Raw genomic sequence first — 25313 nt, forward strand, 5'->3', positions numbered from 1 at the left:
TAATGAATAATAATGCAGAGAACGAAAATAAAGGCAAATGTGGAAATTAGAACATGTCATTTCTCAGTGCTGTAGTTTTTCAGTACATTCAAAAGTTTCATCCACCGTTTGGTTCTATAGCCATGAAATCAGACGCACTGCCAAAGAAAAAAAACAGACAACCTTTGGATGAACAGCTGTCGTTTGACATTCACTGCCATGCAGTTATTTTAGATGTTGGTGTGGCTTTTTAATTGGGTTTCTGGAGCCCCGAGGTCAGCGAATCAAAAGAAAACACAAACGGCACAAACTCACATCCACCAGCTTTTTAATGCTGCAGTAATGTTATACTCTCATGTTTAAGGTGTGATAGCAAATTCATTAGACAAGGTCAATTAATGATCCCCGGCAGGGGCTTTTTTCTAACTAACCTGCTGCTACATTTAAACGCAGATAACAGAGGACAGTATTCAGAAAACAAAAAAACATGTTTCCTTATTTTCCTGAAGCAGTATAACCAAAGGAAACTTCCTCTCATGTGTTTGGGTCGTTTCTATGTTTATCTGATCAGGAGTTCCGCTCAGCAATGATGAAAAATCAGCTCTTTATTCTGTCAACACAATAAACTCAGAAACATACAGGACTGATCCAGAGACTCTGATTGGCTGTGACATCACCCACCGGAGCCAATAGGAGCGTCAGACATACAGACATGACTCCAGACGTCACTATCAAAGATGGAGGATGAGAATGTACGGATAAACACACAGGAGTCAGAGAGTCTGACTCATCCTGATCTGAACTAACTTTATTCATCAGTTTACCGCTAAAGCCAGAAAAGCTGATTACGGAGGAACAAACAGCAAGTTTTGTCTTAAACCATCAGAGCAATGACGCTCTTCAGACAGCATTATCTTTGGAAGTCTGTACACTTCCACAACTAATCCACTTTATCTGAATGGAAATAAAAGCAGATAAAGAGTCCACACTTCGCACCAGCTCATTTTTCCGAGCAAGCTGGATGAGTTGTCACATCCATGATGTGATCCATCAGCTGGCACAGACAAAAAAAAAAGAAATCCTTCATGTCAAATTGATCACAAATCCATCAGGCTGGGTCTCCTGCACAAAGACACCACATGGACTCGAATAACGATGTCACTCTCTGGGACACGGGCTCTGGCAGGAGGTGACTTCTGTGTCCTCTGGTGCTCATATTCATCATTTGGAGAAACCTTGAATCATGTTAGAATTTAATGAAAGAGGAGGAATCAGCTTGAAACTGCAGATAAATGCATCAATCCTGTTTGGTTTGTTTTTTTAATGAACATCAGCTGTCGGGAGTTTTCCATAAAAATTTAAAAAAATATATTATGTAAATCGGTTATTTTTGACCTTTACTGGTTTTAATTCAGCAGCAGCAGCAGTGAAGTTTAAATCTGCAAAACGAGAAAAACAGTTGTGTCGTGTTTGAGAGATGAAACACAAGTTCAGTCTATGGTTGAACTGAATGCCCGGAAAAAAAGAAAATTCCTCAAAACACAGTAATGAGATCTTTTGCTTCTGAAAACCAAAGAAGAAAATCAGCGGGTATGAGCGTTCAAATCAAAATGTCTTCCTGCAATAAGATTCCTAATCTGAGGTTAAAAAATCCAATTAATATGTCCCACAGTAGTCCAGATTATTTGAACGACGAATCTTCTTCAGCAACAGGTTTTAAAAAAGGATTTTTACCATCTTCTTGCCATCTTTTTTAGGATCTTATCTAATTGTTGACAAACAAGAAAAAACAAATCAGCGAGAATCTGAAAACGTGATCTTCTCTGGAGGGAAAAGTCTCAAAACTCTGTTAACGTGAAAAAACCTTCAGCTTTTATTGTTGGTGCCTGGAAGCTAACATAAAAAAAGAGTAAACAGGTCAGTACTTCCTGCTCTGAATGTGATTTTTATCAAGCTGTTCTTGTTTTAAACTAATTAATTCACACCAAAACGAGAGGAGGTTTCAGTCCGACGACATCCAAAGGTCTGGATTCTTCTTTCCAAATGAAAGCCAAAGAATAAGGCCATGAAGATTCCTAACTGGCAGTAAAAGATAAAGACGGAGGTATTTCTTTCTTCTTTCTATCATCCACTCCGTCATCCTCACATCCAGCCAGTTCAGGCCCGCTCTCTCCTCCTAGTGGCAGCTTCCCGATATGACCCTTCAGTTCAGACAGACATTACATCACCTCCACTCTCCTGTATAAAAAAAAAAAAAACCCTCCAGTCTACTCTCAGTGACGGTTACACAACAGCCACCATTATTTGGCGGCGAGCACTACAGTCAAAGGCTGCGGCGAAGCCACCCACATCAACGCTTCCATCCCGCCCGCCCGCTCGCCCCTCGACCACTACCGGGCCGCGGTGGCAGCTAAAAACAATCCCAAGGCCGTTGTGCTGAAAGCGCTCACCGTCAGGATTATCTAATCAGTATCGAATTGTTCCAAATGAAACGCCGAGGTGTGAGTCACTCTGCTGGTTTATTTTTTTGTTTTGTTTTGTTTTTTTTATAAAGTTGTGTCCTGGCGCAGTGTGTAGGCTTCTTCTTCTATGATTCATATGTTGCCAGTGTGGAAATTGTGCTGCGGGCTCATTGACCTGCCGCTGCTCTCTGCCTTCGGCCCCCCGAGAGGAAAATGTGAGAAAAAGGGAAGTTTTGTTTTGTCTTTTCGGAGGCTGAGGTCGCGCAGGGTTGCTAACTACTTTGTTCAGAGACGCTTTTTCTGCTGCTACAATATGCTAATCTGGTGCTGCTGTGTGAGGTGTGAGGTTCAGGCGCCTGCAGGTGCTGCTGCCTGGTAAACAGAAGAAGGGGAGTCAGTACAGTGGCTGAGATGCAGGATAAAAGCGAGGTGTGGAAGGGGGAGACATATCCAGCTCTGACTTTATACAGTACTTTCACGGCCTTACAGTCAACAGAGCTCATCTGTCTGTATTTCCTGCTCAGGCGGAGGTCTGTGGGGAATGATGGGAAAGATCTTAACATCACGTCAGTCTGTTGGTCGATACAATATACATTTAATTTCTTTTTTTTTTGAGGACAAGTCTTCATCACTAAAGGGGCATCAAGAGGTTGACCTTTGACCTGCAGGGGGGCTTTATGAGTCTTACTCCATCCTTCAGACTCACAGAGCCAAAGCCACGTTCTAAAATCTCCACAAAACCTCCTACAACGTGTGCATCAATCTAAGGCCAGTTCAGGCCAAGTCCAGGTCTTCATGGAAAGTATTCCCAGATGTCACCACGGTAACGCTCCCCATCTCATTCCAACAACATTCAGGAGGTTTGAGGAACAACAGCCAGTTCAAGGTGTTTGGCTCTGCTCCAAATCCCCCAGATCTCAGTCCAGTCCAGGATCTGTGGGATGAACTGGACCAACAAGACCAGATCCACAGAGGCTCCACCTCACAGCCTCCAGGACTGAAAGGATCTCCTTCTTGGTCCAGACTCCAGGGTCAGGTGGTCATAATGTTGCGGCTGACTGGTGTTCAGTTTTTGACCCTGATGGATGTGGAGCTGCTGTTGGTCCCAATATGAGCCTGAGTCTGATCTGACATGAAGAAACTGTTTTAGCATTTGAAATCATCTCCTGCAGCCAATCTGTGTCAAAGGCAGAAGTCTGAACACCTGTTGGATTTCATTTTGAAATGTTTAGTATTTGTTCTTTGGGGGAAAAAAAGACAAACTTAAAGTGATAAGATCATTTTCAAATGTTAAATTTAAATAAATTGGAAACTGATTTTCAGGAGGTCAGGGAAAAAAAAAAAAAGAGAAAAGCTTTGGAAACCAGCTGTTGGTGCGTTTGAGGGAGAAGGCGGTAAAGACCAGAGGCATGCTGGGTAAATCAGGAGTGCTGGCAGGCTCGGAGTCAATCTGAAGCCTTTGTCCCCGTCCTCGCTTCTCCCGCTGAAGGCGGCTGTCATTGCCACGGTGGCGAGGAGCCGGGCGGCCTGGGGGAAAATAAGCGTGGCGCCGTTGACAAATTGTCAAGGCGGCTCCCCCTGCTGGGCTTTCACTGCGCTCGCAACAAAAGAGACCCCCAGCTTTCTCCCTCCCTGTTGCTCGCTCGCTTTCTCTGCCTCCGATTCATCACCCTGCCCGGTCTATAGCTCCCTCCTGTCATTCCCAGAATGGGAGAACAAAGACAAAAGGTGCATGAGAACAGGAGAACGGTCAGGGCCACCCAGCGACTCAATGCAGCAGCCGAGCTGCACGGCGAGGTGCCGCCAGAACAACGAGCCCGGGTGGCGAGGGTAAGCAAGAGGGAGCGAGAGAGAGTGTGTGAGTGTGTGTAAAGGTATGCAGAAAAGTGTGTGTGTGTGAATCACACCACCCCTAACCACCCAATCCCCACATTCACAACTACAGGAATGTCCATGTGTTTTTTTTTCTCTCTTACGTCTGTTTCAAAGTTGCTGAATGTCCTGCATGAAAAGAATGAACACGCACGAACACACACACACACACACACACACTGCATCACCGTTTTCCCTCCATTACAGATCTGATCCACCAACGCTCTACTTCTCGATCTCAGATTTGAAAGCCTCCTTCGTCCGTTTGTTTGCTCCTTTCAGTTTCTTGTTGTGTTGAGTTGTGTGTATGTTTGATTATATACTACATTTACTTCTGCTTGGCTTGTGTGTGTTTGTGTGTGTTCTTTGTGCAGCACTTTGGTGTCAGTTTAAACACAACACAGAATTAAAGTTGACTTGACTCGACTTCCCCGGTGTTTCTATCAGTGCAGCAGGAAGAAAAGTTTCCTCACCTCTCTGGGGGGATTAAATAATCAACAGCGAGCCGTCAATGAAAGATCAATACTTCTATTTGCACAGAAAATTTTCTGCACAAACAAGATAAGAGAGAAATAATCAGAAATAACTCCACTGAAGAGACTCAGTATGACAGTGTAACTGTGACCACCATTTTAAGATCGGTTGATCTTAAAATACAAGAATTCAGTTTAATCCAAAATCTAATTTAAAAATGATAACACATATGTATTTATGTTTTTAGAGCTCTTTGATTTACATCAGTTAGATTTTCTCTGTTCCATGTTAAGTGTGGCTGGAGCTTTTATTGCTATAAAATGTTTTTGCTGACCTTAACATAATTACATGGCACATTTTTATGGACAGCAGATAAGCTAAAACAGGAACATGGGATAAATATGTAAATTGTTTCGTCGCTCCAGACACATTAAGGTGATTGGGTCGTCTCTACCTGTTGGCTCCTGCTCTGGTGAACGAGTGCAGAACGCCGATTACCGTGTCAGCCACGGAGGAACGGAATTGGAAAGAGATAATTTAGAAAACATCAGTAACATAAAGCTGCGGCTTGTTTAGAAGACATCAAGACAGCTGGAGGGGCAACGGCTCGATATGTTGGGGTGCTCTTTTACTCAGGTTTGATTGGCTTCCCGGCAATTTGGAAATTCTCCAAGGACGAACGTTATGAGGTGGAGAGGCGTGTTTGTACGTTTGACACTTCAGCGTAAAAGTTTATTACAGCTTGAACTTGGTCTTATTTTCTAGTTTATTCTTCTGTCCTATCAGAACAGTTCTGAATGGTGAGGCAGCGACGTTAATGTAGTCGAGGCAACTTACATGAAATAATGATAAAACCTCAAGCTACTGGAGCACTTTGGAAGAGATTTATGATAAAAAATGTATAATGAACACAAGATTTTCCAATTTATGATGATCTGAATAAACTGTTTGCCATAATAACATCCTACCTGATCAGCGGACTCAGTATTTCTGGACTGTTTTGGTTTGTGATCGCAAAATTAAAAAAAAAATAAATAAATAAGAAAAATAAATCAAAGAAAAAGGCGGCTGAAGCTAATTCTGCTGATAAGGATTGTGTGATGAGGTTCAGTACTCGAGATGAGGCTAATAAGAATCAGAACACTGTCCTCAAAGTCAATATGAACTGTGAAGTTCGCTTTAGAAGTCCCTCGTTCCCAGATCTAAATATTTAAAGGCCTCATATGGTCAAAGGCAGATAGCCTAAAAAACAGCTGCCAGGACTTCCTCAAGTTTGTGATGTCACAACAAAACAGTCAAATGTTGGATATCAACGTTTCAGAAAAATATGAGAGCTTTAACTTAAGAGCCAGGTCGGAACAAATCTCACAGCGCCTTTAATTTTCTGAGCGGCTGAGCTTTTAACCGAGTCCTGTTCAGAAACACACACTTTCATTTACATTTACTTCCCCTCTACTGAATATAAACTCGACTGCGTTTGTTCACTGTCGGCCCACCTGGAAAAAAAAAAAGGGACAGAGGAAGAGATGGAAAGTGACAGAAGACAAATAGATTGAGACGGATTGAGAAAGAAGCCGATCGGAGAGAAACGAAGGACGAAAAGGAAAACGAGGAGTAGATGGAGGCGAAGACTGAGACAAACATAACAGAATGAGTGAGAGACAGCCAGAGACACGGAAAGAGGAAGGCAGAGAGGGTTCAGGCAGAGTTCAAGCTCATTAATTAATGATTGCATTCGGCGGCAGCTCCTCAGCTCCGACCTCAACAGGCAGATCCTCGTTCACCACTCCTGAGGAGCGCAGAGATATGTCGACAGAATGAAAACAAGACGGCGTCCTTGGATTTGGACTGTTAGGGCAACGTTTTCTCGTTCACCTCTGATTTCAACGTGCTGGAAGAAACCAGTTTGTTTTCTGATCTGGCAGGCGGAGTGGGGAGTATGTGACACTTGCCGGCCACTCCGGCCTACAGATTGAAAAAAAAAAAAACGTGAAGGGCACGGTGGACGTCAGTCATCTGCAGACCTCTGCTCTCTAGTCTGAAGACAGAGGCGTCAGAAATGTTACAGCGATGAAGCCGAAGCGTTTTCCAAATGTAATGCCTAATTCAATTTCACCGCTTGGCCAACCAACGACATGTCCCGAGGGGATGTTACAGTACGGGGCAAAGGAGGACGCTTTTACTTTACCTAATACACTGCTGTGTGTGTGTGTGTGTGTGTGTGTGTGTGTGTGTGTGTGTGTGTGCTGGTCTTCGGTAAATTGTGCAGATTCAGTGCCGGCCAAGTCATTGTGGAAACTTAAGTAATGAGAAGGTGATTTGAAATACTTCAACTCTCATTATAATAAAAGATTTTGGGGGTTAGTGATGTCTTTTCCTCCAGACTTGTGATAATTCTTTTGAAGAGACATATCAGACTTCAAACTGATACAGACGCATTTTTCAGCCATGTTTTCCTGCAGTGACCAAGTTTAACCTCTTATTTACATAAAGAGATGCTCTGCTAACCCTGCCGGGCTTATCCTTGTTAAAACATGTCACTGCCTGGCTGGCTCCATGTCTACCAGATTGTATTATTTATATTTCAGTATTTTTCTCCGGAGCAGGTGCAGCCTGATCAACATCTCTGAGTAGCTACAGATTAATGCGAGCAGCGGCAAACACAGCTAATGCGCCAGTTTGTGGATTTAACGATAATTCATAATATAATTGGGAAAATGAAAGTGATTTCACCTCAGAAAACAGCTCCAGTTTAGATGTTCTTTCTGAGAGCATCTAAACACTGGCTGACAGATGAATAAAAAAAAAGAGCAGATGTACGTACAAGAGTTCGGCGAAGTCGGTCATCTGGATTTTGGCCATGCGAGCCAGGATCTCCATCAGGTGGAGGCCTTCGTCCGTCTGGAGCCTACTGATGATGATGATGGTGATGATAATATGGAGGGAGAGAGGAAGAGGAGAGGAGATAAGGACAGAACAGAACAGCCAATATAGGTTTTATTTTTTCACTTAAATGTTCCCTGCTTCTTAAGCTAATGACTATTTAAAGTGAATGAAATGATCAGGAAAAGCAGATTTTCTTCTAAAACTTAATATCAGTTTAGATGAGACTTGCATTGTGTGCTGACTTCAGGTAAAAAATAATAAGGGCAAATCAAAGCGTTTAAAACTGCCAGTTGTGATAAAGAAAGCACTTTTTCATTTGGCAAAATAAAGCCTGCCAATTATAAATGCATTCTCTGTATTTATCGTCTGCCTTTATTTGGTTTAAAAAAAAAAAAACAAAAAAAACATTGGACAAGGCGACCAAGAAGAGGAACTCAACATTTCTGCATGTCTCTGGGCAACATCAAACATTTGCACTAAACTCAGACAGAAGACAAGCAAAAGGTCTGAAAATGAGCAACATAAGAGAAGAAAGAAACACTCTCCAGCTCTTCCATCACGACCCCCAGCTGAGGTCAGACAGGTGAGGCTGAGAGCGCACTTTCATGGCGAGGGTGAGAGAGGCTGGAAAACAAAAAGCGTGGCATCGTCACTGCCTGCTCTCTGATATTTAAGGCTGTGAACGTCTGCTGACAGGAAGTGACGAGGAGCAGATTTAACGGCGGCCTTTTCTCCCAACCAAAGAGGTCTGGCCCCTTTTCTTACTGTTTCTAACAGAACTTTAAAACGGATTTTAAGATTTCACTGATCATTTTTTAAGCCATGCCAAGGCCTGGCTCCAAGTTACCTATGAGAACTAATGAGCCCATATGAGCTCCTCAGACAAGGCCTTCCTGGCTGAGTTGAGAAATCTGGAGGCTGTTTTCCATAAAGCCCGTCTCAGGGTTTTGACTGGCTGTTAGTGATGCTGATTTTTTTTTATCATCCTCTAACTCTTTTTTTAACTGTTATTTTTATATCCTCCTTTACGTCCCCTCTCATTTGTGACTCAAAATACTCTTAAAATCTTTTAAAGGTGAAAAACATGATCATTAAACAGTCATTCTATCTTTTATTTCTCCCAATCCCTCTCTATTCTTTAACAGACCCAAAAATATGATGCAAGAAGAGACCAAGAGACCCTTTTTCTGCTGGAAACTTACACTTGTGGAAGCATCACAATTAACTATCAGGACTCACAAAAAGAAGCAAATAAATGCATAAACGCACTGAAGTAAGGAGAAGAGGAGGAATAACAAATGAAGCAGTCAATTAAAACAGGCTTGGTACGTGTGTAAGGCCGGTAGAACCGGTGTGTTTGTGTTTTTGTGTGTTCGTCTTTGTGCATGTGTGTCCACAATTAACGTTCAATTCGTGAACTCCGAGCTAATTGCTTCGTGTCCTGCTGCAGACTCCTCTGACCTTCCCTCAGCTCCCTCCACTGAATCCAGATGTGTTAATGACTCACTATTTAGTCAATAGAGAGAGAAATGTTCAGCAACAAGCCAAGAAGGTGGACTCAAACCCAGGTCACTCATATGAGCTCTACCAGCTGAGCTTTGCTCTACGCAGATGTCAGTTACGTTTCTTCATAGCATGGAAATCAAACATATTAATCACGTTTAAATATATATCACATGTCAAACATGTTTTTGTGCTTCTGTGTGTCTTATGCTGTCTGCCCAATGAATTTCTTGAATGCATTCATAAATCTCATGTGAAACACAAGCAGTAACAATAAGAAACACAGAGTTGTCATAATTAGCATCTAAAGTTGTTTTGCGTTTCTGATAATATGAGAATAGGACTCAGGAGTCAGCCCTCCGCGGAGCCAAGCAGCTGCTTCAGATCTGACACCGGTGATCAGTCTGCCTGCCTGCAGGCCCGATCCTGAGGCCTGATAGCTGCACCGCGGACCTCACAGCAGCTTTTACATCAGCGCCGCAGAGTACAGCAGGTCGGTTTGTGATCCCTCTCTGATACGACAGCCTGTAACAGCAGGGTTTTTTGGGTGTTTTCATTTTTTCCCCCTTCACACAGAGAGTAGGCTTTGATGAATTTCGTCTGATGTTCGGCTTCATTCCGCTCCGACACATTAGCGCTGTAAGGACAGCTGTTGACAAAACAAAAAGCTCTGTAATGTCTATCGTCTCTTCAAATAACTTGCAGCATCAATGAAGTTTGGATCCAAAACTAATGAACCGGAAACCTTCCGTAACAAATACATGTGAGTTCAGCGAAACTTTTTCTTGTGTGCCACCACGACATTCACAGTCGTGCTTTTACACACACAAACACACAAACACACACAAAATAAATACTCCTCGACATCCCCCTGGAGGAATTCCAACAGATCATGAAAGGTTGCTCCTGCAACCCCAACGATGTGAAGGCATTTGTGTGAAAGGCCAACCGCAGGTAAAGGTCAGGACATTCTCTGGCTATTGAGAAGACGCCTCCATAACTCTGACGACGGGTGCAGGCATTCATTCATTCATTCATTCATTCATTCTCGGGACTCTCTGGGTGTTTTCCTTCGAATGTCACCAGCTATCCAGTTTTCACGTCTCCTCTCAGCTCCAATCTGTCATTTGGTTTTTGAGCTGCTGTTTTTCAAGTTGCCAGGTTGTCCTTCAGAGAAGCGATGGGCGGATCTGATCTGCGCTGCACTGAGCTAAATGCACTCATATTTTCTGCTCCATCATTTAACTGACTGCAGTACAATCTCCATCTTATATTCCGGCTACTCAACTATTTAATAATGATAATAATAAATTATTATATTATAAAATTAATAATAAAATTCTGAAAAATATTTGATGAGCTTCAGCCACTGCAGACAATCAGATGCCCGTTCTTTGGGATAGAAGCGTCTGAGTGGAAGACTGATGAATGAAATCAGAAGTTCTTCCACCTTCTAAGATCTCACCTGTCCTCAGGGGTTCTTCAGTAAGACCGCCACACTGAAGAACCTCAAGGGTGAAGACAGAGGACTTCAAGAAACACGCTCGGAACTAAATCAGCAACAATGATGACGACGGATATTTAAAGTTGGAAGACTTAGCTGATTTGAAATGATCCTCCATGGAAATAAAAGCAGGCAATATTGCAGTGATTTCAGACCGAGGAGCCACCACTGAGGGCGCTTTCCGTTCAGTAAGTCGGAGGAAAATCAGCAACAAGTCTGTTACTGCTCGTACAAGCAGCCTCCTGTTGCTGTATTTATATTTTGACAGTTTAAAACTGGCAGAATCCACCAAGTTAAAAATCTGAAAAATAAATGATTCACTGGAAGGTAACAAATCCAGAGGGAATCTGGGGAAATGTTTGACAAATGACATAATAACAGACCATTATTCACACCTTATTTACAAAAAAAAGCTCTGCTAATTACCCTGAACGCCCCCGTTATCAATTAAGCTAATTAGGAAATAAAATGCATTAAAAAGCGAACATCGTTTGTATTTTTGAGATTTCAGATTATACAGTTTTTCCATTTTTTATTGTTTCAGATGCAAATCGTTGATGGGATGTGCATCATGAGAAAACATCCACAAGCGCCATAAAAAAAAAATAAAAAAAAATTCATGAACGTATGTATGTGTGTGTTTTCTTATTTGTCTGAAGTCATTGAGGTGATCAGGTGCTTCCGCTCTTAGAAAAATAAATATGTATACCCTTTCTTATCTATTAGGTTAAACACAACAGACTTTTCTCATTTATTTCTTACTATAAATAATCAATGAAAGAGTCACTGTATATTCATTTTTAATTCATTTAATTACATTTGACATTTTGTGTTTTTGTGATTGTGAAGTATAATTTGGTAATGCCGGACTGCAAGGCTGTTGGGGGGGGGGGGGGTTATTTAAACATAGAAACATTCATTAATTTGAAGACACACTTAGGGTGTGGATGGGTGTTTAACAGAGCAGAGTAATTTCTCTTTGGGGTTCAAAATCTGGGCAACTAAACATCAAACTTAGAACTTTCAAATGTCATAAAAACACAAAACGCACTATTATTTTAGATTATTCAGCGAACGACATTAAGCAAGACACTGTCTGAATTTTTGTAAATGTATATTTGCAGACTTAATAACACTGATTTCATACAGAATATAAAATATAAAAAATATAAAATCTGTCATCTTTTTTTTTTGTTATGCCTCCTGTACAAATGTTCACGTTAGAAATATTGATGGATGCTGTTATCTCCAGGGGTCACTGAGGAAACAATCAATTCATGCAGGTCTGTAGTCCAGTTCAGTCGGACGGCGTCTGCCTGTCACTGACGCAGTAAACTGCTGTCAAAGGTCAACTCGCACAACCAAAGGCTTTACAGGATAAAGTTCCTGACAACAAGTCTTTTTCTTTGTGGTCACAAAGTCTTAAAGTGGCGTTCTTCCAGCTCGGCGTTGACGCTGCACTTTGCACCATCAAGGAGAGATTTGACACCAAGTGAGCTGTCAAGGGCGACTCTGTGTTCTTTTGAAGTTCAGCGATCTCTGAAAATGTCAAGAGACACTTTTGAAGAGTCACCGCAAAGGGGCTAAAGAGGAGGAACCCGCTGAGCACACTCAAGGCTGACATCGGACATCCTAAACTCCTTTCTGCTCGCCTGTGATCAGAGCATCGCCGCTCCTGGGCGCGTTTCATGAAGTTCCAGGAGTTTTACTTTGGTGTCCGTCAGAACTGCTGTGTCACTTCCTGTCAAACTATAACTTCAGCGTACTGAAGGTTTTCCCTGAGCTCAGGGAAAACCTGAGCCCCCCCCCCCAATGAAGACGATGTGTCAACATTATAAGCCATCAAGAGAAGATATGCTGCATTAAGGGGAAATGTGTAAATTGCAGCATCTTCATGGGTGTGGTCGAGGTCGGGGGGTTCCTTCTTTGGTGGTCTAATCGTTTTTGGGCTTTTCACTTGTTTGTTAGTTGGTGTTACGTTCAACATTCGTATCATCCCTGGTGACCAAAGTCTTTTCTTGACTGTGATGCAGGTTATGGAGAAAAGTTGAAAACTTTCTGTGTTTTATTATTCTCAAGTTTCGTTGTGTGTGTGTGTGAATTAAGGACTACATTTTCACACCTGTACAGAGCTGGCAGCAGGTTGTTGTGGCCCCAGAGACCGGGCTCTACATCCTCAGCCTGATCAGCTTTGGGCAACAAAAGCACTTAAAAAAAAAAAAAGGTTAGAGTAAGACTGCCTCCTGCCTCTAGTCACTGAGGACACCCCCCAAGTGTCCTAACTTTCTTTCCATAATCTCAACAAAACTCCTAAATGTGGCCATGACAAAGCGTTTAGTAACGCTGTAGCCACGACAAACAGGACAAGCCAGGTCCATGAAGACCTGGACTTGGTCTGGACCAGGTTCAGGTCAGAGCTCGGAGCCAAAGTAACACCCACTGATTTTGGAGGAGGTTTTGGTGGACTCCCTGAGTGGTCTGCAGCTCCTCAACAAACTGCTGAAATCAGAACCAGCATGAACAGCTCTTCTATTGGATCGGACCACACGGTCCAGCTTTCACTCTCCACTACTGTCGCATTTCAGCAACCACACAAACAGCAAACGGTAAAAGACAAAAAAAAAAAAAAACTCAAAACACACAAACAGACTCACAGTAAATGAGTCGTCTGAGATGTGAGAACAGTTTTGCTACAAAAATGTTCCTATAAATAAGAATTTCTTGTTCATTTGGAGCACTTTTACATCTGGAAATCATCAGCTTTTATTAACAGAAGCCTGCTAGTTTGACGTTTATCTACCTAAGGCTGACAAAATACCTCTTCCACATAAAGGCTTTATGTTCCTGCTGGTGAGGCCTGCTGCTTTAATAGTGTACTACCATCTGTTTGATTTTAATTCAAGCTCAGTTTGTTGTGTTTTTTGTTTGTGTGTGTGTGTGTGTGTGTGTAGGGTGAGAAATAATTCAGCTTTTAAAATGCAGCATTTACACAACAGTGCTCCGTGGGAGGTTCAAGTGACATCCCGTGAGCAGCCCTCCATCATTCAACGTCCTGACCTGATCGACAAAATCTTTCCGTCTATAAAATAACATTTATGGCTTTTCTGCTGTTTCGATGAGTGACTGTGTTGTTCAAAGGAGACAAAAAGAGGAAGAAAGAACAGGAAATGCTAAGAACGGACAGCCTTGAGCTGGAATCAAACAAAACGCTGCCTCCAACTTAAAACTCAAACTGAGAGATGAACATGAAAATAAACAAGTTCTCCGTGTGAGTAAGAACAAAGGCGACTTTAACACCATGAAAGGCCGATGTTTGAGAAACTACATCATCTCCCTGATGACGACAAACAAACAGAGGACGTGTATTCACGGGGAAAACACATTTCATTCCTGTCGTCCATTCCAGAATAACCGTCTTCAGCTCTTATACGACCAAAAATAAATCAGCTGTCAGAGTCTCTGGATCAGTCCTGTATGTTTCTGAGTTTATTGTGTTGACAGAATAAAGAGCTGAATTTTCATTATTACTGCTCCAAAGAATGAGCAGCTCCAGAACAACACAAACACGAGAGGAACTCTTCTGTGTTTGTTTTATTTGTAAAATAAGGACTATCTGCTTTTGCTGATGCGGACCTAAAATGGTTAAGATATTAACTCTAAATAGTTCAGTTCTTACATTCCTGCTTCTTTCTAAAGTCTGTCTTTATAGCTTTCTCCAGCAGGAGGGTCCCCCCCCAGATTCAAACCTAATTCCAGCTCGCACCACTGACTCCATCCTTTGGATCAACAGCCACTCTGATCCACATCACACCAGTCAGCTCAGAGCTCGTGACTCGTTTTGTTTTACCATCCATCCAGAACCATCATGAAAGACAATCTATGCCGTCCCTGAAATTAATGCAGACCGTTGCAAATTTGAAGTCTTTGTTTTTCTACCTTATCTCATTATTGGTTGAATTAATTAGTTAGAATTCAAAGTGACTTTAAAGATAAATAAATCATCACACAGAAGAGACTCAAAACACACACACACATGATTTGTTCAAGCAGTGTGAGGAGCTGCTTGAAATTAAAAACAGAACTGCTGAATGATGTTGCATTTCTAGCTTTCAGCATTGAGGTGATTTTATAAAGGCTCCGTCTGAAAGCTTGTTATTGGGAATCATGACAACAAAAGAGCAGAATGAAAATTGTCTGTCTTTAACCACCATGGGCCGTCATTTTCTGCCGACAGTTATGTTTTTGTTCCGTTGCGTGCAGCCAGTTTCATTTTCAACGCTGACCATCATGATATCGCTATTTTGAAATCATCCTGAACTGAATCAACTGTTTTTATCTGCTCTGAACTACGAAAGACTCCATGAGTTATATAAATATTGTTTTTATGTGTTGATTCAGTTCATCTGTACGTCCCCACCATGTCCACAGTAAGACTAATGAACTACTGTTTATGGTCAAGAAGACAAATGTCTGAATCGATGATTTGATCCAGTTTGTCATGTAGTTAGTATTCTTAGTAAACAATCTATGAAGAGGGCAATTAAATTGCTGATAACGCATCTAAAAAGATGCAGTGTGAACATTTTAATGACTAATCTATGAGGGCAGCAACAGTCAAGTCAATGTTACTGGCCAAAATGAGTTCCTTGTAATTCATGCATCTGGTTAAAACTGATGAGGTGGAATAAAACTAACCTACAAGGTTCACTTTGTGCTGGAACGGTTTTGGTGGTAGGAATTTTATTTTACTTTTTTTTAATTCCAGTCACAAAATGAATATTGAGAATGCATTTCTACAGATAAATAACAAACAGCTCCCAAATTTCGCTGAATTTCTTGATCATGCTGTATTGATCGCAGTAAATCCGGTATTGCTGACTCTCCATCTAGTGTTTAATCAATAAGTGCGTCAGCAGCCTTGTACTCACTCTGTGTCGGTGATGACGTAGCCGAAGACGTCGTCCTTCGTCCTGTCATTCTTGACGTCCAGCTGAAGCTCTGGAACGTGCAGCGTCTTCTTGTGAGGCTCTTCATACACGAGTGAAGCAGGAGGGGGCGCCACCTCCTTGATCCAGCCCTCCACCTCCGACACCTCCTCCACGGACTGGGTGGCGTCCTTCTTCTGCACCGACACCCCCGCCTGACTGGTCCGGCTCTGGACGTTCTCCAGCCCCACCTGTCGGCCCCTCGGCGTCCCTGCTGCCTCGTCATTCCTCAAGGCGGTTTTGTCCAGGTAGGCAAGAAGTTTGGTGACGAGGCTGTCGGTCTCAGCCTGAAGAAAAAAAAAAGAAATCTTTGGTAACATCCAGATGATCTGAATCTGTGACTTCATTTTATCTTTTCCTAAAATTCACTCATAATCAGAATACGAATTAGAGCGTTAGAGCCAAAAACAGAACCCTCAAAAGTCAAATCATTGAAACTTGAGACAATACATTCAAGGGCACAGAAGGTTATTTTGTGAGGTCACAGTTATCTTGACCTTTGACCTTTTAGCACAAGAAAACAGAGATTTGTTTGTTAAAATATTTTGATATCGAGAATGTTAGCGAGGATGACACACTTTCAAGCCAGCAGCTGCACACGACAAAGTGGAGTAAAGACATTTGGCACTGAGGAAACTGAGTGATTTAGAAAAGAGCTGTGATGTCCTGGCAACGCTGAGCTGAGCGGAGTAATTAGGCGGACCTGTTACTCCGGCCAACACTACCTTCAGCTGGTCACTCAGCCCACGACCAACAAAACCTCCAGATGCTGCTTCCACATCTGGACCAGTTCTGGCACAAACCCGAAAAAACGTATAATCAGAATCTTCCTGGCTGTCGGCCAGCGCTGGAGGAAAACATTTGGAAAACACCAGATGAGGAAATGTGAGGAGTTTAATTTTGCCGAAGCTCCTGCACACTCCATCGTGGGCACTTTAATATTGTTGACAAGTGTTGCATTAGACTATTTATTTTAGCATTATGTGGCAGTTTGCAGAGGATCTTAAACAGAGGGCTCAGAAATTGAGCCAGAGAAGAGGTGGAAACGTTAGTTCAGCTATTTCAGTGTAGGTTTAACGATGAAGGCGGAAAAGGGAAACCTTTTCAGACACTACACAGACTGCTCATGTGGGGTGAGCGAAGCTGGAGCCCCCTCCATCCTGATGAAGATGAGACACAGGTAGGAAAAACCAAAATTATCCTGCTAGTTACGGCAGAATAACATCTGTTTGGGTTTGTTCGGTTCCTGGTCCTGTCCATATGATAACATTCACACAGCTCAGCAGCATTATGGCTGATATATACATGTCTGTGACAAATTAAACTATAAACTGTAACTGAACTGAGCTGCAGGTGATCATCTATTACTACAAGGACAGGAGCAGAACTAAAGGAGATAAACAACAGAATCATATCTCATTATTAATCAAATTAAAATCATGCTTTTTTTTTTTTTTAGAATTAAAGAAAATGCCCTTAATGAGAGATTTAGTTTGAAAACTGGCTTGAGAGCAGTTTAAAGAAAAATATGTACAAATGGTGAAACAGAAAAACTTGTACAGATATTATTTATACATTTAATTTTTACTTATTTTTTTTATCCACAGTCTGAGAACTTACCGCGTCCTTCACATTGTGCTCCTCTGCATCCGTGCGGCGTTCTGTTGGGAAAGAGAGCCGGAGTAAATACATTCACATGTACAGTGAGAAGATGTTTTAATTAGACAGCTCAGGAAGTTTTTGTTCGACAAATCTGCACAAAGAGCCAAAAGTAAGATGTAAGAACATTTAAATTGCAAATTCGTCCTCCTGTGACATTTGACTGATTGGCCCCTGCAGCTATTAGATTTGTTACAGGTTTTCCTTCTTTTATTTTAAACTGTAATGAAAATCATGAAAGGAATGAGCTGGTTCAGTAATTTCAGCCATCTTAAAACCGTTTGTTGACTCTTTCACCTGAAGTGGAAACACTTTCTGTCGGAGCGGTCTCGGCGGGCTCCACCATTCAAACTGCCTCTGCTCGCTCTGAGCCAAACACCATGCCTATTCATTTTCACATTGATTTTTATGTTGCGCTCTTGTGAGCTCCTTTTGTTTAATCTAACAAACAGAATTATGTGTGTACCATAAACTTGCTTTCTGCTCAATACTTAAATTGTCGAAAAACAAAATGAATCACTATGAAATTACCTTGAAGGGCTGCCGGCATTTTAGAAGTGCTCCCCTGTGGTTTCAGTGTTGCAGCCGCCTCCAGTAGCTTTTCCTCAACCTCATCTCTGGCTGCCTCCTCCTCCTCATCCGCCTCTCCCTCCAGGTCTCTTGGTGCAGTTCTAACCTGACTCAGGCCCCGGTTTTGTGCCTGGTCCTGTTCGACAACCTGAAGGGCGTCAGCGATGAAGCTGGACAGCTGATCCAGGTCCTGTGGCGTCAGGTCGTCCACGTCCACGTGCTGCCTGCCGACGTTCTTCAAAACGTTCTCAATGAAGCGCTCTGCAGGAGAGAAGGACGTGACAGTGGTTAGATAACGAGGTTGAAAAGAGACATCTTCAGCTGCAGCAGCTCTCGAGGACGGCTCGCATCCATCAGCAAACATCAGACGGACACATTTAGCAGCTAAAGACCAAGATAATACCCTCAGGAGGTGGTGGAGACTAAAACCAGAGCAAAAAGAAGGAACACTTGACTTTGATTCATTGACTTGTAATGCTACTGTGCAACTGCTGGATGGAGAAAAAAGTTTGTGGATGCAAAATATTTATATATTTTTACTTACTTTACAGTAAAAAAATTACGTTTTGGTAAAAAAAAAAAAAAAGAAAGAAAAGAAAAAAAAAAGCTCCACTTTTGTGAGTAGAAGGCCGCTTCAGTTTCAAAATAAAATTCAATCATATGACAAACTAAGAATGGAAGTCATACACAAGGAAACTAGAGACTAATTTGCTGGGACGCTGCCCACAAAAAGACAATACAAACTGGCATCAGAGGGAAGGGAAGCACAGCTAAATGCACAGGGCAGGAAGACAACAAGACACAGGTGAAAAAAAATTCAGGTAATCACTACAGGAGGAAAGGATAGAGGCATTACAACTATCGAAATAAAACAGGAACACAGAAACTCAATCTAAGACAGAAAACTGAAACCCTGACAATTATTGCTAATTAGAAAATATTAGCGCATGAAAACTTGAATAATCTAACCCAAACCTGAATATGAAGAATGAACAAATTTTAGCATATTCTCTGTGCTGACATTCCAGAGCGGCGAGCTTTCTGAAACTCTTTGTCCAAGATCTCCTTCTTCACGTTTTCTACATAATAACAAAAGCTTGTTGATACATCTCTCCATCTAAAAACAAAGCAGCAAAACTGTTTGTTTGTTTGAAAGTGCAACTAAATGTGGAGAAGTTAACACTCAGCGGACTAACCAGACAGCTAACATCCGTCAGTCGCAACAGATTCATGACACTGTTCAGGTCTGCTGAAACATTCAGCCCACAAAATGGCTGTTTGGTTCATTTTAAAGAACAGAATAGTTCACAGCAGTGTTTGTTTTTGTGTTACTGTTGAACTCATTATGAAACGCAGGTCAAATTCTGTTTGGAAGAACGTATTTGAAACACGCTGATGGATAAAGATTAAATATTTTACTGTGGTGCTGAAGAAGGTGATCTCTGTGGATCAGAGTTCATGTGCTTGGACTGATTAAGTTGATGTATGAATGATAGATTATCTATTGTTTCTGTTTCTCAAACTGGAATCTGGAAAGTCTGGGCCCTAAAAGGCATTTTTCCTCGTTCCTTCCTCCTGTAGAGCTACACTGTGAGGGTGGAACCAACAAGAGTGGAAGTATAAAAGCTGAAGACTGCTCTGAGAGTCTCAGTCCTTTAAAACAGGTGACTGTTGAAATGGAGCAGAAAGGAGTTCATCTGAACCAGGAAACCTTCTGCTGTTCCATCTGTCTGGATCTACTGAAGGATCCGGTGACTATTCCCTGTGGACACAGCTACTGTATGAACTGTATTAAATCCCACTGGGACGGAGAGGATGAGAAGAACATCTACAGCTGCCCTCAGTGTAGGAAGGCCTTCATACCGAGGCCTGTTCTGGAGAAAAACACCATGTTAGCAGATTTATTGGAGGAACTGAAGAAGTTTGGACTCCAAGCTGCTCCTGCTGATCACTGCTATGCTGGACCTGAAGATGTGGCCTGTGATTTCTGCACCGAGAGAAAACTGAAAGCTGTCAAGTCCTGTTTGGTTTGTTTGGCCTCTTACTGTGAGAAACACCTGCAGCCTCATTATGATGTAGCTCCACTGAAGAAACACAAGCTGGTGGAGCCCTCTGAGAAGCTCCAGGAGAACATCTGCTCTCGTCATGATGAGGTGATGAAGATGTTCTGCCGTACTGATCAGCAGTGTATCTGTTTTCTCTGTTCTCTGGATGAACATAAAGGCCACGACACAGTCTCAGCTGCAGCAGAAAGGACTGAGAGGCAGAGAGAGCTGGAGCTGAGTCGACAACAAATCCAGCAGAGAATCCAGGAAAGAGACAAAGATGTGGAGCTGCTTCAACAGGAGGTGGAGGCCATCAACGGCTCTGCTGATAAAGCAGTGGAGGACACTGAGAAGATCTTCACTCAGCTGATCCGTCTCATGGAGAGAAGAAGGTCTGATGTGAAGCAGCAGATCAGATCTCAGCAGGAAACTGAAGTGAGTCGAGTCAAAGAGCTTCAGGAGAAGCTGGAGCAGGAGATCACTGAGCTGAAGAGGAAAGACGCTGAGCTGAAGCTGCTCTCACACACAGAGGATCACACCCAGTTTCTACACAACTACCCCTCAGTGTCAGCTCTCAGTGAAGCTACAGACTCATCCAGCATCAACATCCGTCCTCTGAGATACTTTGAGGATGTGACAGCAGCTGTGTCAGAGCTCAGAGATCAGCTACAGGACGTTCTGACACAGAAAGGGACAAACGTCTCACTGACAGTGACTGAAGTGGATGTTTTACTGCCACAACCAGAACCAGAACCAAAGACCAGAACTGAGTTCTTAAGTTATTCACAGGAAATCACTCTGGATCCAAACACAGTAAACAGATATCTGTTATTATCTGAAGGAAACAGAAAGTTTACTAGAATGAGTGACATTCAGTTTTATCCTGATCATCCAGACAGATTCACTTACTGGTGTCAGGTCCTGAGCAGAGAGAGTCTGACTGGACGTTGTTACTGGGAGGTGGGGTGGAGAGGAAGAGTTTTTATAGCTGTTGCATACAAGAATATCAGCAGAATAGGGGAGAGTTATGAAAGTGTGTTTGGGTACAATCACAAATCTTGGGCTTTTCTTTTTCAAAATAATATCTGTCACAACAACATCCAGACTGCAGTCTCAGGTCCTCCGTCCTCCAGAGTCGGAGTGTACCTGGATCACAGAGCAGGTATTCTGTCCTTCTACAGCGTCTCTGAAACCATGACTCTCCTCCACAGAGTCCAGACCACATTCACTCAGCCTCTACATGCTGGACTTGGACTTTACTGGTCTGGAGACACAGCTGAGTTCTGTAAACTGAAATAGTTGAAGGTCCTTTAAGGTGCAGTTCATTAAAATGTGTAATATATTAGCTGATCGGTTTATTGTGGGATCCTAACTCTCCTTCTGTGGAGTCTCCATGTTTCTTCCATCCAAAAACATCATGTTTGGGTTCAGTGGTGACTCTAAATTGTCTGTAGGTCTGAGTGTCAGTGGTTTCAGTCTCTGTCTGTTGGTCCTGTGATTCCACACTCACCCACTGTGAGCTGTGATTGGCTCCAGCACCCTCATGATCCAGAAACAGATAAGATGTAGAAGATGAATGCATGAGAGGGAGTTTATTATGTTTCTGTTTTCTCTTTTTATTTCGCTTTCATATTATTTGTGTTGGTGTTTTTTTTTTTTTTCCTTTTTATGGGCCATGACAGAGAAATCATTATTTCACAAATTCATTATTTTAGAACCCATGAAGTTGCTTAAATCAACTGACAAACGATGTCTAAATGATCTATGAGTTTTAAGAAAATTTGAATAAAAACATTTGAATTAATTTTTTGTGGTAATTTAACCAACTTTTTCATAAAAAATAAAATTCAGAATCAACCTGGCGTGCTTGTTCTCGTTGGTTTTGGTGCTATATTAGTGGATATTAGTGATAGAAAAGATGAGTACAAGATGAGTTATGTGACTGCTGGATGATGAGGCACGTCGATTTCACATCCATGTGGTGATTTTCTGATGTTAAAATGAAACGTAAAACTCGTACCGTCCAAAGATGTCAGCAGGTCCTTGACTGAAGCTGCCTGAGTTCTTCCCATCTTCAGCAGTCTGGATTTCGAGGTCTCCTTTTTGAGTCCAGCGTTTTCGCCCCCGTTGCTGTAAAAGGGCATGGGGCGAGACGGGGCGGCCTGCTGCTCCTCTGGCCTCGCCGCCGAACCGTGCAGGGACAGACGCCCAGAAAGATATCGCCTCAGGGCGCCCAGGAGAAGGTCGCCGTCGGCCTGCGTGGCGAGCAGCTGGCTGGCCAGAGGTCTCTGCTTCTGCTGAGGCTGGAGGGATGAAAGAGAGGAGAAGCTGGAGGGAGGCGACTTCTGAGCCGATGTCTGGGCCTTGGAGCGATAGACGTCTGCAGGGAGGCCTGGCTGGAAACGGTCACTCTGAAAGAAAAGCAAGTTTATCCAAAAACAGCCACATTTGGATTTGGATTTATATTAAAAAACACAGAAATACATAAACAAAGTAAAAAAAGAGTTGTGAATGAGAATGGTATGCCAATATTAAAAAAAGAAGACAGGAACACCACAAAGTGAGCAGCTGGCTCCATGTTGACGTTTCGCTGAGTGAAAGTTTCCTTTAACTGTAAAGACATGAGTGGAAAAACATGAACGCAACAGAACAATAAAACTGAAATTCAAAAGGCATAAAAATGTTTAAGTGCCCATTTTCTCTCTCCTTTGGCCTCGCAGTTGTCCATCTATATATATCCATTAATCTGAATTTGCTTCAGCGCTGCAGGACTGTCAGTCAAAAATGAATGTGGTGGAATGATTTTAACATCTAAATGATGTTTTGCCAATATAAAGATAAATAGGTTGAAAAATATGTATTATATGAAAGCTTTCTTGATCGTGCACAGAAATATTTCAGTCTTTGCCCTCAAAGCTGTTTACTTTTTAAAATAAGGACTTAAATCTGTTGTTATTCTTCATTCTTTCATCGCCCACCCTGGACAGACCAACACATAAAGATGAGTGGTGGTTACTCAGTTACTTTACTCAGGTTAATCTGAGTCACTCACCAAAACGATTCACTTGAGTCAGTGTGTGTTTGTTGGTGTTTTGCATTACAATAAAATCTAATCTAGTCTATTCCACTATTGCCGTTAAAAATAATAATAATAGTAGTTAATCGACCTGTCCAGAGTGACCCCGGCCTCAACCCAGAAACAGATAAGAGACAGAAGATGAATGAATGAATGGTTCATCATCATTATCATACTATTTGCAACCACTCACACTCACACTCAGACCTACGGACAATTTATTCACCAATGAACCCAAACATGATGTCTTTGGACGGTGGGAGGAAACCCACACAGGCAGAACATGGAGACTCTAACCCTAGCACTCATAAAATACATGAAAAGTTTATTTGCATGGCAAAATCCACACACTGTTTCTCTGTTAAAGTGTTTTATATAAACTTTAAAAATGTATTCCAAACATGACAGACTTATGCAGATTTTGTCCATAACTTTAGGTAGAATTTCCTGCTCAGTGAGTGCTTTAATTTCACAGACTTCAACCCACATTTGAAGGGGATAATTATTGACATGAAAATAAAGCCGGTTTTTTGAAAAACAAGTTATTAATCCATTTACGCGGGCATATTAACATATCCATCAGCTGCAACAAAGGCAAATTGTCACTGCCAGCTCCATTAACGCCCACCTAGGAGCACACGAGCGGAGGAACCCTGAATAACGGTTAAATTATCATAACAATGGGGACGTAAACGGCAAAAAGTTCCTTACAGTTGTCCTCCATCTTCAAGAGGCCCCTTCTGGTATTTATTCATCTACGTCACACAGCTGATGCGGTTTATTCCACTCATCCTCCTGTTACATTTTGTTTTTGTGTTTTCTTTATTCTTTATTATGCTCCACTACGCCACCTTCGTCCTGTGAGTCTTGGGTCCAACAACCACCCGCCTTCGTGGACACGGCGATGGGGAACCAGCCACATCTACACAGAGTTATTAATTAGAGCGGTGAACTCCTGAACTCTCTGCTGGTATTATTTCATTGGTAACGGTCCTGCTGGGAGAAGTCATCAGTCAGGATGAAGAGGCGAGAGCAAGAGTGATAACTAAAGCACAGCGCTGCCCCCCCACCCAACCCCTGCAGTGAAGGTGTGTGTGTGTGAGTGTCGTTCTAACATGATGGGAGTGTGTCCTGCATGTACATGTGTGTGAACTTCTTCTTTTTGGACCGAGGCAGGTGGTTGTGAATGAAGAGCACTGCTGTGGGCAGATGCTGGGGTAGAAACAAATGCCCCACCTGCTCTTCCCCTTTTTAAATCTGAAGCAGGGGGCAAGAGAAGATGAACTTTCCTGAGGCTCAGCAACATTTAATCATATCTGGACTGTCACATATGTTGCATCAGGCCTCCAGGTTCATTAACAGACCACATTCGGTCCTTTGTGTTGTCGCAGGACCTCGAGGCATGAAAGGTGACAACTTTCTTCATATTTATTCTCTGCTGCAATCATAATATTTGATTTCAGGCAAATGAAAACTTGTATTGTGTTACACTGGTGAGTGTTTGCATTAGTTTGTCCAGTGAGTTTAGTCTGATCTATTTGGTGTTTGCTCCAAACTGTGGATTGTCAAACTATTTCAAACCATTTGACTGTTGGAATCTAAACTCGGAAAATTTTGCCAAACGTCCACCTCGTACTTTGGCACCCAGAGGAGGAGATCGCTGCCCACATGAAGCCCTCACCTTCTCAACGGTGCTCAAACTGACAGCAGGCCACGCTTTAGGGAGGAGGCCGAGACGTTGGAGGTACGTCTGCAGGTTTCTGCTGAGCTCCACCTCCACCGGCTTCACTCTCTGGTCTACTGGATCCATCGCCTCAGCTACGGGCCTGTGAGAGAGCAGGACCAGAATGTGAAAAACTCAGCCGCATGGTCAAATCAAACAAGACAATTACATCATCATTTACTTATTGGCATATCACTTTCTTCACCCTTCAGCCACACAAGCATCATCATGTCACTCCTTTATGTGAGCATCAAGAACGCACAACACCTCAAAAAACTGAACACACTAATGATCCGCCACTACAACCTGAAAAACAGAAGACGCCTACAAACCAAAATAATCAGCATAACCAAAACACACAAAAAGAAGACACGGAGCTCAGCATCAGAACATCTGACCTGCTGTTGGTGCTGTACACAGGTCCGTTCTGCGGAGGCCTGTACGGGATCCTCCTCAGCTTGGACAGCTCTTTGGACAGAACTTCCTGGGTGGCGTCGTCTTCCCAGGTCAACCCTACAGACGAGAGCGCAGGAAAACATTCAGAGCTGCGTCAGAACAAACGGGATTTTTTTCCT

At 42.5% G+C, this 25313-nt stretch overlaps 2 protein-coding genes across 3 annotated transcripts in view; one reads left to right on the forward strand and one right to left on the reverse strand.

The window, feature by feature from the left end:
• LOC115058016 (receptor-type tyrosine-protein phosphatase N2-like) overlaps positions 1-25313 on the reverse strand; it is a 148492-nt gene that overhangs the window by 98216 nt on the left and 24963 nt on the right. The window contains exons 4-10 of one of the 2 annotated variants that reach the window (XM_029525300.1): positions 25137-25251; positions 24697-24841; positions 21960-22350; positions 17856-18155; positions 17286-17326; positions 15609-15952; positions 7612-7695 (exon numbers count right to left, since the gene is read on the reverse strand). In XM_029525300.1, the coding sequence (XP_029381160.1) occupies positions 7612-7695; positions 15609-15952; positions 17286-17326; positions 17856-18155; positions 21960-22350; positions 24697-24841; positions 25137-25251 (1420 nt within the window). Of the gene's footprint in view, positions 1-7611; positions 7699-15608; positions 15953-17285; positions 17327-17855; positions 18156-21959; positions 22351-24696; positions 24842-25136; positions 25252-25313 lie in introns of both variants that reach the window. The other variant, XM_029525299.1, reaches the window with a different exon arrangement.
• LOC115058022 (tripartite motif-containing protein 16-like) lies at positions 19563-21440 on the forward strand. Its single transcript, XM_029525309.1, has one exon. It carries the CDS (start codon positions 19571-19573, stop codon positions 21236-21238), a length of 1668 nt encoding a protein of 555 aa, XP_029381169.1. The 5' UTR covers positions 19563-19570; the 3' UTR covers positions 21239-21440.

Source organism: Echeneis naucrates, chromosome 17 (assembly GCF_900963305.1).
Source record: "Echeneis naucrates chromosome 17, fEcheNa1.1, whole genome shotgun sequence".
In the NCBI taxonomy this organism is placed as follows: domain Eukaryota; kingdom Metazoa; phylum Chordata; class Actinopteri; order Carangiformes; family Echeneidae; genus Echeneis; species Echeneis naucrates.